The 13,898-nt window shown below is 35.9% G+C and overlaps 2 protein-coding genes across 2 annotated transcripts; both read right to left on the reverse strand.

The window, feature by feature from the left end:
* Positions 1–1,333: 1,333 nt before the first annotated feature.
* LOC127420011 (cytidine deaminase-like) lies at positions 1,334–3,540 on the reverse strand. Its single transcript, XM_051661914.1, has 4 exons — positions 3,378–3,540; positions 2,210–2,321; positions 2,047–2,125; positions 1,334–1,601 (listed from the first exon to the last, which is right to left on the reverse strand). The coding sequence occupies exons 1-4, from the start codon at positions 3,538–3,540 to the stop codon at positions 1,479–1,481; spliced, it is 477 nt and encodes a 158-aa protein (XP_051517874.1). The 3' UTR covers positions 1,334–1,478.
* A 412-nt stretch (positions 3,541–3,952) lies between these two features.
* Positions 3,953–11,771, reverse strand: LOC127420007 (trypsin-3). Its single transcript, XM_051661909.1, has 6 exons — positions 11,747–11,771; positions 11,390–11,455; positions 10,639–10,789; positions 10,378–10,519; positions 7,498–7,755; positions 3,953–4,784 (listed from the first exon to the last, which is right to left on the reverse strand). The coding sequence occupies exons 2-6, from the start codon at positions 11,442–11,444 to the stop codon at positions 4,632–4,634; spliced, it is 759 nt and encodes a 252-aa protein (XP_051517869.1). The 5' UTR covers positions 11,445–11,455; positions 11,747–11,771; the 3' UTR covers positions 3,953–4,631.
* Positions 11,772–13,898: the final 2,127 nt, after the last annotated feature.

The following is a 13,898-nucleotide window of genomic DNA, read 5'->3' on the forward strand; positions in this document are numbered from 1 at the left end:
ACTATGAATTCCACTATTAAACGTGATTTTTAAACAATGAAGTTAAAATAATGCGGACTGGGTGTGGTTGTAACATTCTTTATTTATTTTCCTCAACAAACTACGCCACGTGTATTATAATCACAGACTTTGTTTTTCGGCTGCTTCTATTGTGCTCATCAGACAACATTAAATTTAACAAATACATTTATACTAAATATAAACTGATAAAACTAGAAACACCTTATTTTATATAACTGAGGTGAAATATAGTGACAAACAGTAGCAATTAAATATTTAAACTAAAGAGTTCCTAATGACAAATATAATTGAATTGTTTATTTTAATTGGTTAATTTAGATGAGCAGTCCGAAATAATAGATTCACTCATTCACACAATACAATGTAACAAATGTAGCGTTTTGTGATGCTACACCACTACTTGCTGGGAAATGTAGCTCATTACTGGAATAGTTACACTATTGTGAGAATAATACCCTACCTTGTAGGGAACTTGGGGAAGTTCAACCTGCCACAGGCGCTGCTGATACAGTTCTACTCAGCTGTCATTGAGTCTGTCCTCTGCACTTCAGTAGCAGTCTGGTTTGGTTCAGCTACGAAATCGGATATCAGAAGACTACAAAGGACAGTTCGGACTGCTGAGAGGATTATTGGTTGCCCCCTGCCCTCCCTTCAAGAACTATACACTTCCAGAGTGAGGAAAAAGGCTGGAAAAATCACTTTGGACCCCACTCACCCTGCCCACTACCTTTTTGAACTGTTGCCTTCTTGCAGGCGCTACAGAGCTCTGAGCACCAGAACAGTCAGGCACAGGAACAGTTCTTCCCCTCAGGCTATCCATCTCATGAACAGTTAAAATTGACCCATTGAGCAATAATTAATGTGCAATATACAGCTTAGTCTATTTATATATTTATCCAACATACCATACCTCTTCTGCCATACATTCCCTTGCATATGTATATAACAGATTTGTATTTGTATATTGTACATATGTATATACAGGTATATATATATATATATATATATATATATATATATTGTCCTATTGTGTATTTCTATATATACTTTATTTTCTATTCACTTTTTATTTTTATTCTATTTTTTATTATTATCTCTGTCTTGTTGCTGTATTTTTTGTGTACTGGAAGCTCCTGTCACCAAGAAAAATTCCTTGTATGTGTAAGCACACTTGGCAATAAAGCTCATTCTGATTCTACCTGTACCGTCACACGACTGACAAGTGTAGTCAAGTCAGTCACTATATTTAGTTAGTACTCCCCAGCACTGCTGTAGGCACCCAATGAATGAACACAACAATTCAGAACAGGATTATTATAATTTATGAGTCAACATGTTCATATTTTTCTCTAGAAAATAAAGCCACAGTGAACAGAAGGATGTTTTTTTGTGATAGATAGATAGAGGTTGTAATATGGCCTATAATCTCATCTTTACTGCTTCTAATTGCCACTGGTTTAATGATTTCCCATTCCCCTCAGGTCATCAGGGTCAAACGAATATGGAAGTAACATATCCACGGTCATCCGTTTGAAAGACCCATCAGTCTTTGACAAGTAAACATCCCAGTGTAAGCCAAACTGCAAAGGAAAGGCAGATGATATAACCAGTCTTTCATCTTACATGTATGTGTCACGGTCCTGTCACTCTGTCAGTCTGGGTTTTGTCTGACAGGACCGTGGCATTATCGTCCCATGTCTGTCTTGTGTTTCGTTGTCCGTCTTTGTGTGAGCACGCGGTTTCGGTTGTATTCCCTGCCATGCGCTCTTCGGTCTGTCTTGTTTCGTGTCTGGAGTATGGTGTCTGGGTCCTGACTTCCAGTCTGGATCGGTTTCGGTCTGTGTCGGGATCCGGACATTAATGCTCACACAAAGACAGACAACGAAACACAAGACAGACATGGGACGATAATGCCACGGTCCTGTCAGATAAAAACTCAGACTGAAAGAGTGCCAGGACCGTGACAGTATGACTATCTTTGTTTAACACTTACTATAATCGTAATAATGAATGTGCCTTATTTACTGTAACGTTAAAAGGACTAACTTCTCTCATGACCTGCCTACAAGCACCACATGGAGAAATAAACCGATCTTCAAGGTCACTGCACAAAAGAGAGTGTAGAGGAATATTATTTTACAGTATTTACTTAATATGAATATTTAACTTAAGCAAATTATCAAAATACCTGGCAATTGCGATGGCTTTGAAGGCAGTGTGTCCCTCAGACACAGCTTTGCAGATAGCAGTCCTCTCAGCGCACATGGCAAGACTATAGCATGCATTCTCTACGTTACAACCTGTTAAGAGCACATCAACATATACTGATAAACCATGACAAAAATGATAAGAATAACATATTTTTTACATTTGCAAGATTTAAAAAATATGGATGTTCACACTAGGTAGCTGAAAGCTGCAGTTGAAAACACAAAACGTTGTACACAAGGACTATTTAGCTAACAGATTTATACATTTTTAAGCTAATTTTGCATTATCACAAATTACAACCACCAAGAAAAGCACTTCATCTGAATATTTATATTGTAAAATTATAGAGTTAGGTACTAGATTATAATGGCTCATAAATCATAATGCCCACATATGTTCATGTAAAAAAAAATAAAAAAAAATAAAAAAAAAACATTTACATTTTTTTAACATTTTTTTATAAACATCAGGATTTTTAAAGTTCACATAAGAGTTCAGATGGGAAACTTATTTATTTCGTTAGCAACATTTTTCATGTCAAATGTAAAGTTTTGAGTTCTAAGCCCTTTTTTTCTTTTGGATATACCTAAAAAGTCTTATCTGGACATTCTTGTTATCTCCATTTAATTGTGTTCCTTTATAATGTTTCTGTACCTTTATAGTCTGTATAACTATGTTTTGTTTGGTTTGCCCCTGGCACTTTTGCATTTAATATGAATGATTTTTATCAACATCAGGATTTTAATTTATCATTGTATAAGACAAAAGCGTATTTGTATTTTAGAAGTATTTTAGATGTAGTAACTTTTTTTTCAAGTTGTTTTGATGATTTTTAAAAAAAAAACTTTTACAGTAAATAGACCTGCAGTGTGACATGCTATGTGCATTTTTAAAAGTATATTCCATATGGTCTCTCAATAGGAGGCCATAAACATGTAATGCATGATAATTATAAAAGAATTAGCAAAATTCAGCTTAAAATGGTTTCAGATGGAGTCAACTTCGTGTATGAAATAGCTGTGTAATGAGCACAATACAGGACATTACAGAACTTCAGCAATGATTAATACTGTGCTTATAAATATCAAACATTTTCCAGTTTCTTTTTCCAGTAACAATTAAGTGTAGTTCAAGAATGTCCTCACCTGTAAAGATGGTTCCATCGCTTGTTTCAACAGCTGCTCCCACTCTGAAATTGCTGTATGGACAGAATGCCAGAGTTTTGGCCTCCTGAGATTTCTGAACAAGCGCTTGTGGGTTCATAATGCAGCTGACTAGAGGCTCTGTTCCAACTGCCAGGCACGACATAGCTTCAAGTCACAAGTTAATGTGTGTGTGTGTGTTTGTGTGTGTTAGAGTGAAAGAGGAGGAAATCAGTGATGCAATAACAATTTGACACTTCCTATGGAGTAATGATTATTGTGAAGAGATATTCAATTAAACAATGTGTCAACTTTGGTTGATTAATTTTGATTAATGTGTGACCTCTGAGCAGCAACAATAAAGAAGGAAATAATGCATAGAACTCACATAATGTTAAGTTTACTTGGGATAATTTTAATCTGGGGTAAATAGCATAGAGCAGTGTATAACCAGGCTTTGTCAGTCATTAGAGCTCACTCAAAGTAATGAATAAAACATTTGGAAAACATTAGAAAATATTTAATGGGAATGCATGGCTTTCTAACTTGAAGGTTAAAGTAAAGATTGCTGTGATTGCTTAGTTCAGAGTTCAGAGTCAATAAAAATACTTCAAGTAACAGCTTGTTGTAAACTTTATGCATTTAAAAAGAAGATTGTGACATTTCCATCAATCGCATTGACATGGTCCATCTTTAATGCTGTGATACAATACAGGTCTTTGGATACTGCAGCATATGGCCAGCATTTAGAAACAATTGTCTTAGTTTGTACACATGCCAACAAAAATAACATTCCAAAGATGTATATGCATCAATATGAATTAGTAATGACAAATAAAATGAATATGAAAAGTGGGCGTAACCAGAATGAAGCCTGGTGGTTGGACAGGAGGGGTTGAAAAGTAAGAGTGATCCGTGACATCAGCCAAAAAAGAAAATAATTTCAGAAGCAGAGCAAGTTTTTATATTTGGATTATGATTAATCAAGATTATGAAAACTAATTTTTTTCCCTTGAAATAACATGCACAGATGAAACGTACACAATAAGACCAGGACTGTGCATTAAGAAACAAAATAGGGCCTATTATAATTTTAATGTTGACCTAATGCTTTTTGAATTATATGTGTCCAAAATAGGATTTTTGAGATTCTGGTTAAATATAATGATCAGTTTTTGGGGATAGTAAGTGGGATTTATTGGTAAATACATCCTTTTCTTTATTCAGATTTAATGGTAATTCTGGTGAATGTGTATTTTAACTGTCATTGCTAATGATCCAGTCAATCCAGCGGTTGTAGTTCCTCACTTTTGTGTAGACACCAGGATAGTATGCTTGGGCACAGCTGATTCCCCACGACACAATGCCTTCTAAATTACCATCACATATAAGAGGCCCACCTGAATCTCCCTGTGAAAGAACAACACATGCAGAAAGACCATCAGCACAGTCTCTTGGGCTTCAAAACATTGAAGCCATACCATAATCTTTAATGGAATATTACGGGTTTAATACAAGTTTAGCTCAATCGACCGCATTTGTGGCATTATTTTGATTACCACAAAAATTAAAGGTGCACTTATTAACTTTTGTCTTTGTGTCATCTTGGACATCTTGGACACTGACACCTAGTGGCTTGGATGCAGCATAATTTAAAATCAATAGTTTTCAGTTTCAGATGCCACTGTAGAAATTTAGTATTCAGTCAGCCATGATTACTTTAATCAATGAGTGAACGTGTCAAACAACAGGATGGTTACTGAGATTAAGCGATTAGTTTTCGGCTGGTCATGTGATTCTAACATGGCAGCCCCCATGTGTGGAGCCTCTCCATGTAGAATAAAACAGCTTTTATAGGGTTACTGATATGACTGGAGTCTTCATTTTAATGTGAGTGTTCATGATTCGCTACATATAGTACAAAATTACAATTCATAACTTTAGGAGTTAAACTTTTTTAATGAAGAAAAAATGACTGAATTCACCTTTAATTATGACTTGCACGTCCTTTCCTTTAAAAAAACAAAACAAAACAAAAGTGAAAAACTGGGTTACTGTGAGACACTTACAATGGAAGTGAATGGGGCCAATCCGTAAACGTTAAAATACTCACTATTTCAAAATTATAGCAACAAGACATCTACAATATGTGTGTTAACATGATTTTAGTGTGATAAAATCGCTTATTAACCTTTTCTGTGTAAAGTTATAGGCAGTTTTACAACATCACTGCCATGACGTGTAATGTCATCAAAACCTAAAACGACTGTAAAAATGACGATTTAAAGATCTTTACAGCTCAAATAATACAAAAGTTCTAAAAGAAGAATTATTGCAAGTGCTTTTATAAAATTATAAGCTTCATATTTCTGCCTTTAAACCCTCCAATAATTAGCCCATTTACTTCCATTGTGAGTGCCTCACTGTAATCCAGATTTTGTGCTTTTTTTTTTTAAAGAACAGGAGGTACGAGTCTAAATAATAATCAACATTATGCCACAAATGCTGTCGATTGAGCTTAACTGGTATTGAACCCCTTTAGATGACAGGAAGGATTTTTTTTTCACCAATAGTTTGCATTCCCTCACAAAATGTTTTGCATTCCCTCACAATTATTTTGGGTTTCCTCGCAATAAATTAACCAAGGTTTTCCTACAGTAAATATAGTTATATTATTATATGATATTTGTAGTAAAAACCACACTAACCGCAAAATTAACCATGGTTTTACTACAGTAACCATATTTTAACCATGATATTCACTGTGAAACCATAATAATAATACAAGAAAACCAAAACTATGGTAATACAAATCATAATTTTGTGGTTACTATTGTTTTACTACATATACTTCTGTTCAACTGTGGTTACTGTAGTAAAACCATGGTTAATCATAGTTTTACTACAGTAGTTTTACTGTAGTTTAACCAAAGTATTCATAGTAAAATCATAGTAACCACACGATTAACCATGGTTACTACAGTATAACTAGAGTAAAACCATGGTTTCTGCCAAAAAAAAAAAAAAAAAAAAAAAAAAAAAAAAAAAACATGGTTACTATAGTCTATAAAATTACTGTAGTAAAACCTTGGTTTCCGCCAGAAAAGAAGAAAAGAAAAAAAAGGTTACTACTGTTGTGTTTACTACAATATTACTATATTAAAACCATGGTTCATTGCGAGGTAACCCAAAATAATCGCTAGGGAACCCAATATGTATCACGAGGGAACGCAAACTATTGCGAAGGGAATGCAAAAACTGTTCCCTCCACGTCCTTTAAGGGGCTCCATACAAACGTAATTGCAAAAATCAAAGAAGGAAACTTCTGTTGTACAGTCTTATATAGGATATTGAGCTCACTCAGAGTTCAGATGAGAAACCTATTTATTGTATTAGCAAAGTTTTTCATATAACATATAAATATAAATCTTTTGAGTTCTAAGCTTTTTTTTTTTTTTTTTTTTACCCTTTTGCATTGACATAAAAAGTCTTATCTAGAGATTCCTGTTATCTCTAAAGCTGTAAAAACTATGTAATTGTGTTCCCTTTATAATGCTTTTGTACTTTTAAAGTCTGTAACTGTCTGTTACCCTTTTGCATTTAATTAAAATAAAAAAGTTCAAATGGATATCAAACCTTTGAACTAAAACATTTACGTTCCAAACATAAAGCCCTGAAAAACTGTGCCATATCTGAGTACATCTAACATCTCCCTGCATTGTTGATGGTTGACAACACCCTCATTTCCAAAATGCCTTGTTCAAAGAAAACCCTTTGGGAATGCACACCAATGTAAAGGAGCAGGTTTAAACAACCCTGGCATATATAGTGTCTACATTGCATAATTAAGCAATAAGGCAGGGGAACCATGCTACAGTATATTGTGACTATAGTCCTGTTAATTAATATGATAAATATAATGCCGACAGAGGCCATTCATTATTGTACTCAAGAAAATGTCTAGACATTTTGGCTTGTTTTCTAGTTATGATCTCGAGAAAATAAGGCAAAAGAACAACTGTAATGCATGGCTTCTATACGTTTGTGATTCCGTTTGGTACAACTCATGTTGCAGAAATTACACACTTCACCTTTAACAAGCCTTTGTTTGGCCACTGATTACCTGGCAGGAGTCTTTTCCTCCGAAGCGAGAGCCAGCACAGATCATGTTGTCATTGACTCTATAGTAGTAGAAGTACTGGCAGTTAGGGATGATGTCCACATCCACTGCACGCAGAACTGGTGACAGATAGGAGCTGTATATTCGCGTCACTCCCCATCCGCTCACGGTGCAGCTGGTTCCTCCTGCGAGCTCAGATGTGTCTGCATTTGGTAGGGGGGCCGGCTGAACATATGCATTAAGCTGAACTGGAACACTGAGCTGGGGAAAATAAGGAATGTGTGGTGAGTAATTTCTGTACTACTAGCGGCACCACACAGAATTGGAAAAATAAAGTTTTCAATCTGTGTTTTCTAAAATGTGCTTTCCAATGCGAAACCCACCGTTACAATGTTAGGGTGCTGTGGGTGGAAGCCAGGGCATTGCTATGCTGTTGCTAGAGCATTTTGGGTGGTTGTTAGTGTGTTCTGAGTGGTTGCTAGGTGGTTGCTTACTAGCCCAGGTCAAAAGAGGCCAGACCCAAGTCTCCTCAGTGTAAGTATAATGCTTTGCCTTAACAAGCACTAGAAGTGTCTATTATCAAAGAGGTTTCCAAAACACATATTTCCCCACTGCCTATCTTCCACTGGTTGGACAAATATAACCCCCTGCCCAAACTAGTGCCATTGCTTAAGCCAGAAGTTGAATTGCAAAATGCAGTATTTTGACAGCACAACAGATCCACAGTCAACTTATGAATGGCTTAGTTATAGTACACTTATCTGCACATTAAACTGGGTCACATTTAACTTTGCACAGCAAAATTCTGCGGGCGAAGAAGGCATGGGCGTATGTTGAGCACGTGTGAAACCAGAAAAAACTAATTGCCAAACAGCCTCTTTTTAATGCTGCACTCTATACTCTGGGATAGTTAAGTTAAAATGAAACTCGCAGCTATAATGATATCCTTTTCTACTGTGAATATTCAGTGTAGTTGTGTATGAAGCACCACCTACACAGAGGTGATTGCTATACCAAGCAACTTCCTATTGGTCAATGTGACAATTCGCCTGTCAAAGTTCTCCAAACTTGAACTGCACTTGAAATCCACAAGAGGGAATTCTTCGCCCTCTTTGTCCATTATGCAAAATTAACGATCGTGCAGATTACCATTGAGATGACTGTATTTTGCCCCCGGAATTTCGCAGTGCGCAGGTATATGTGACCGCAAATTCGAAATTGTTTTAACACTGAAAACATTATGCATTTCACCATTAAGAAAATTGGTGTATATTTTGTCTAATACATTTCGAGTAGCAAAAAAATTAATAGAGGAATTTAATGTTTCTTACATGCTGAATCTAAAAGGGATTTACTCAAAGTTAATAACAAACAGATTCAGACATTTTCTACACTTTTCTAAAAGCTTTCTAAGATTTCAGTCGATTTGCTAACTTCCGCAAGACTTTTTTTTTTGTGCCTGGCAAATCATTTTGCACACAGTCGAGTGCTCAACCTTTCAAAGTATTCTCTTCTGACTGCAAACGAATACGAATGCACGTAACGCAGCGTAAAGGCCGGGTAAACTTTCTTTATACATTTTCTGTGTTCCAGATCGGAACACTCACAGCCAACCATGTTGCCTTTCAAAGTATACTCTTTTGAACGTGAGTGAATACGAACGCTTTCGACACATGCGCACTATGGATGTTTTGTGATACTCTTTTAGTACAGTCAACGGCAGGCGCATGCTCCGACAGTGGAGGACTGTCCTATGTCGAGAAAATCTAGGCCACACGCGGACAGTCAGCACAGACTCTAGTGATGACTAAATTTGCACCACGCATTCTGTGCACAGAGCGATCAGCAACGAGTAACACCCGAATTATACTTTGGTCTTCACGCATACTATACATCTGATCCAGAATGCCAAAAACCGAAGTATACTTTGACCTTTATGGCCCAGGTATACTTTGTTTTTTGCGCATTCCATATTGAATAGCGTCCGGTCGACTGCGTTGACTTTAAAAGTATACTCCTTAGACCAGGAGCGAATAGGAATGCGTTCGACGCGTGCGCACTACAGTACGACTGCTTTGCGATACTCTTTGGCTGTGTCTGGTTTGGAAGGCTGTATGCTAGGTAGTATGCGTCCTTTGAAGGCTACAGTATACCGAGTGTCCTCCTTTAAACAAGTCTCCTTTAAACGAGACAGCCTTCGTAGGACAAATGGAAAGAGAACGTAACATGGCTGCTATGACAGCACACCACTCTTTAACAAGTGCGAGCGCTTTGAGTGAGAAGGGAACAAAGTCCCTCTGGAAGGGAATGCATGAGGTACATTTTAGGAGATTTATAATGATGTAAAGAGAAAAGAAAATAGATTTTACAGGTGTACTTTTAGTCTAATACTTTATTTTAATCATATATTAATATAATTATACATATTATATACTCTGCACCCATCTACTGAGGTACTTCAACTTGGGAATTAACATTACTTGCGTTTGAACATCATATTTACGGGCAAATTGGCGTCATTTTGTTTTTTAAACATTTCCGGTGAAGCAAAGAATTGTGGGTTGTGAGTGTCCCCGAAGGATACACCTCATGCATCCTCCGAATTCCCGTGAAAGAAGGTCGCATTCGAAGTGTCCTACTCGCTTTTATGAAACGAGACAGCCTCGATGACGTGTGCGGCCGACAAATGAGACCTCCGGAGGACGCAGCCTTCCAAACGAGACACAGCCTTTTAGTACAGTCAACGGCAGGCACATGCGCAGACAATGCGCACAGAACAGGACATTCTGTGCAGACTATCTAGCTTTTTTAAACGTAAGAACGCTTTCGGCCTATGGGCCCTAGGTCTGTCACGAAGACGTGAGATTTGTCCAGATACCTTACCTTAATTAGCATAATATCATTGTTAAATGTCCTTGGGTTGTATGCAAAATGCGTGTAGATTCTGGACACGTTCAATACTTGCTCGAATCTCTCTTCTACAGCAAGGCTATGCTCACTCAACACTGCCTGAATCACACTGGCCCTGTTGATCAGAGCATAACCAAATAAAAAAAATAATTTTCAAAGTAAAAAAAGCCTTATTCAAATAAAAAATTGTTTTAAAGCTCTTGATCTATGGCGATGAAAGGAGTCGCTACTTACGGTCGCCAGCAGTGGGCAGCAGACACCACCCATTGTGGGTGAATGAGAGTTCCTCCACAGTAATGCTTCCTGTCATACTGAAGAGATGCCTGGTACTTTATGGAGTAGGGCACGACCTCTTGACCCCCAATGATCCTTTGTGGGAATGTGTCTAATCAATAAAAAAACAATTGAAATGTAAATAAAGAGTATACATATTATATATACTCTCTATACATATATTTATAGCCTCTATCCATCATTTTAGATGACTATTCATTCATTTGATGTTAAAATGAGTTTTGGTAAAGCAGGCTGATACAATCCAGCAGCAAAATGTGTTGCATTAGTGTCCCGTATACCATTCCAGTTTTGGGAAGATGGGTTTAACTTGATTCTGATTTCAAGAATAACTGTGCAACATAGTAATAAATGTGAAGTTTTACAATTTTGACCTCATGTTGAATGTTGCTAAATATATCTTAATGTGGAAAATCAACAGGACTCTATGTTGAAGTGCTTTGTACTTAATAAGCAACTTGGCATGCAGAGGGTACCGTATTACAATGTAATACGATATGATATGATATAACATATTTTAAATATACTGTAATATTTATTACTTTTTTAATGCCAGAAAAAGATATTTGTGTCAAAAAGTCAAAGGTCTTGACAGAAGCATTGCTGTTTAATAAACATTTGCTAGCTGCAATGGTGTGCAGGACTTTACCCATTATTTCCATGGTAGTATTACCTAGAACGAAGTGCTTACCCCTGATAGTTACAGTCAGAAAGAGAAAAACTGTTCCCCACAATAACCGGGCCATTATTTCAGTGCCTGTACCAAGAGAATGAGTATGTCAAGTGTATAAGCAAATAATCAAATACATAAAACGTCAACGATTATAATGAAAGTGTGAAGTCTTTATGGCTGCTTGCATCTGTCAAATCTGAATAATGTCAACCTGACACCAGTTCAAGTGTGCAGAGCAAATATATGATCACAACAAGCTGTCATTCATTTTGATGACTGTATGGAATATAATGCATATTGTATTATTTTTATTCTCTTACATTATGTTCCAAAGGACTTTTTTAAATGGAAATGTATTAAGAAGAAAAAACTTACCAGTGATAATTCCTCACCTCCCAAGCCTCGAAATGCTGATTTTAGAACGTTCCTAAGAGCTTTTATAATGAAACTATATCCATGTCTATTACTTTGATGGACCTGCTGTTGTCTGTGTGATAACAAATGGTAGGGTTATCCCACAGTATAACAGAAGCTGACCTAGTACTTAACAAAGCAAAGGTCCCTTAGTGTCATATATATCTGATGCAAAAGTACCCTTTATTATCACTTATTGTTGGACATCTCTGAACAACACCCTGCCCAGTCAACACAAGGACAGTGTTAAATACAAGTACAGCTGGTATTGTCACTTTAAAAGTGTTTAGAAAGGTTTAAGTTACACGGACAACGAACCTTTTAAAGACAACAAATGACTTTACTACAGTGAAGTGTTAAAAAAGAGGTTTAGTCTGACAGTGGGGACAGTTTGCAATGGCCAATTTTTGAAAAGTGGATGAAAGTCTTTCTTCTGTTGAAAAGGGAAAGCATATAATACAGAGACATTGTGAAGTAGGAGTAATTAGTGGCGAGCCAATGCATTTCATAAGAGAACAACCATAAACCCTTTTTCTTCCTTCGTGTTATGCTATCCTTTGAATCAGGACCTATATTTTTCACCATTTTACTTGGAAATTGTTTGCATCTGTTTTTAACACACCGATTAAATGCAATGTCAATATACTTTTACTCCTGCTTTTCAAAACAGAGAATGAAATTGTTCAAAATTACACATGATTTAGTGCTAAAGACCTTCGCGTCATATTACACTGAGACTTATCTCATGTGTCAACAATACTACAGCTATGTGTAAACAAGTTAGCAGATCAAAATCTAAGAAAATATTTCATAAAAGCAACATCTCACAAGATGTACAGTATATGGAATAATGTTTCAAATAAAACAAATGGAAGAAATTATGTTTTTATCAGCTTTTCTTTTGATCTTTGTCCAAACAAAAATTAAACCTCTCTGCTAAAAATCTTATAGAAATAAAAACATTTTAAACATATATTAATTTTACTTAATAGTGATGAGTATCAGTTATATATTTTGATATTAGAGTTGTATGTCTGTCATAAGCTATGCTAGCTGACTAACGTAATTTACAAAAAATGTATATATATACCCAGTGTGTTTGGTAAGCACACTGGGTATATATATATATATATAAATAGATAACAGTGCGTAACCTTACAGTTTTTCCTCAATCGCTTTGGCTCAGTCTTAACAGTCATAAACTGTAAGTGCAATTGTCACAACTATTTTATGGGACATCACAACACTATTGCATGTCTGAAAAATGTAGTAACTCACCCAAAACATTAAATTCATGCTTCAAAACCTAGTTATTGTATCAGTAAATTGGCCAATTCCACCAAAATGAAATGTTTTTTTGTCATCGTGTGAGCCATACTGGTCATGTTTTTTCACCATGGCAGTCAACCCTGGAAAATTTTGTTATATACAAATTTCTTTTTTGTTCTAATTTTTTGTTGACACTGACTGCTTACTGCACTATACAAGAATGTCAGTTTGTGTATCACACTGAGCTTTTTAGATACCAATTTCAACAGTAGGTAAAGGTTTACTGGGAAAAGTCAGTACTGTACAACACTGTAGTACACAGAAAAAGGATATGCACATTTGTATGTACAGTAAACAGTAAATATATTTTTGTAGCAATGTGTTTACATGTAAACAGAAAGTTCACATTTTCATGTCTATTTTTACACATTTCTTACATGTAAAGTCATATATAGTGAACAGAAAATTGCCACAAAATGACATTCATGCAAAAAAAAAAAAAAAAAAAAAAAAAAAAAACGCAAACAAAAAAACAGCAACAATGAAAAACCTGTGGTAGTTCTGTAAAAAACACTAAATTGTACCTCCTCACAGTACGTAACACTACAGTTCCCATCTTCTTGGTGGACATCCTGTCACTCTTGTTACAGTTTTTCTCGATTGCTTAAACACATTTGTCCACTCTGACATCACATTTTCAAAACAGTTAACACACAGGTTAAAACTGAAGCTCACTGGCCAAAATTAGTAATTTTGTTTGCAAAATGCTCTAACACTCACGAAACATTAAAAACATGCAACAAAAGCAAATATTTCCATCAAACACCACAACTTGTGGTCAAAT

This window comes from Myxocyprinus asiaticus, chromosome 29 (assembly GCF_019703515.2).
Source record: "Myxocyprinus asiaticus isolate MX2 ecotype Aquarium Trade chromosome 29, UBuf_Myxa_2, whole genome shotgun sequence".
In the NCBI taxonomy this organism is placed as follows: Eukaryota; Metazoa; Chordata; class Actinopteri; order Cypriniformes; family Catostomidae; genus Myxocyprinus; species Myxocyprinus asiaticus.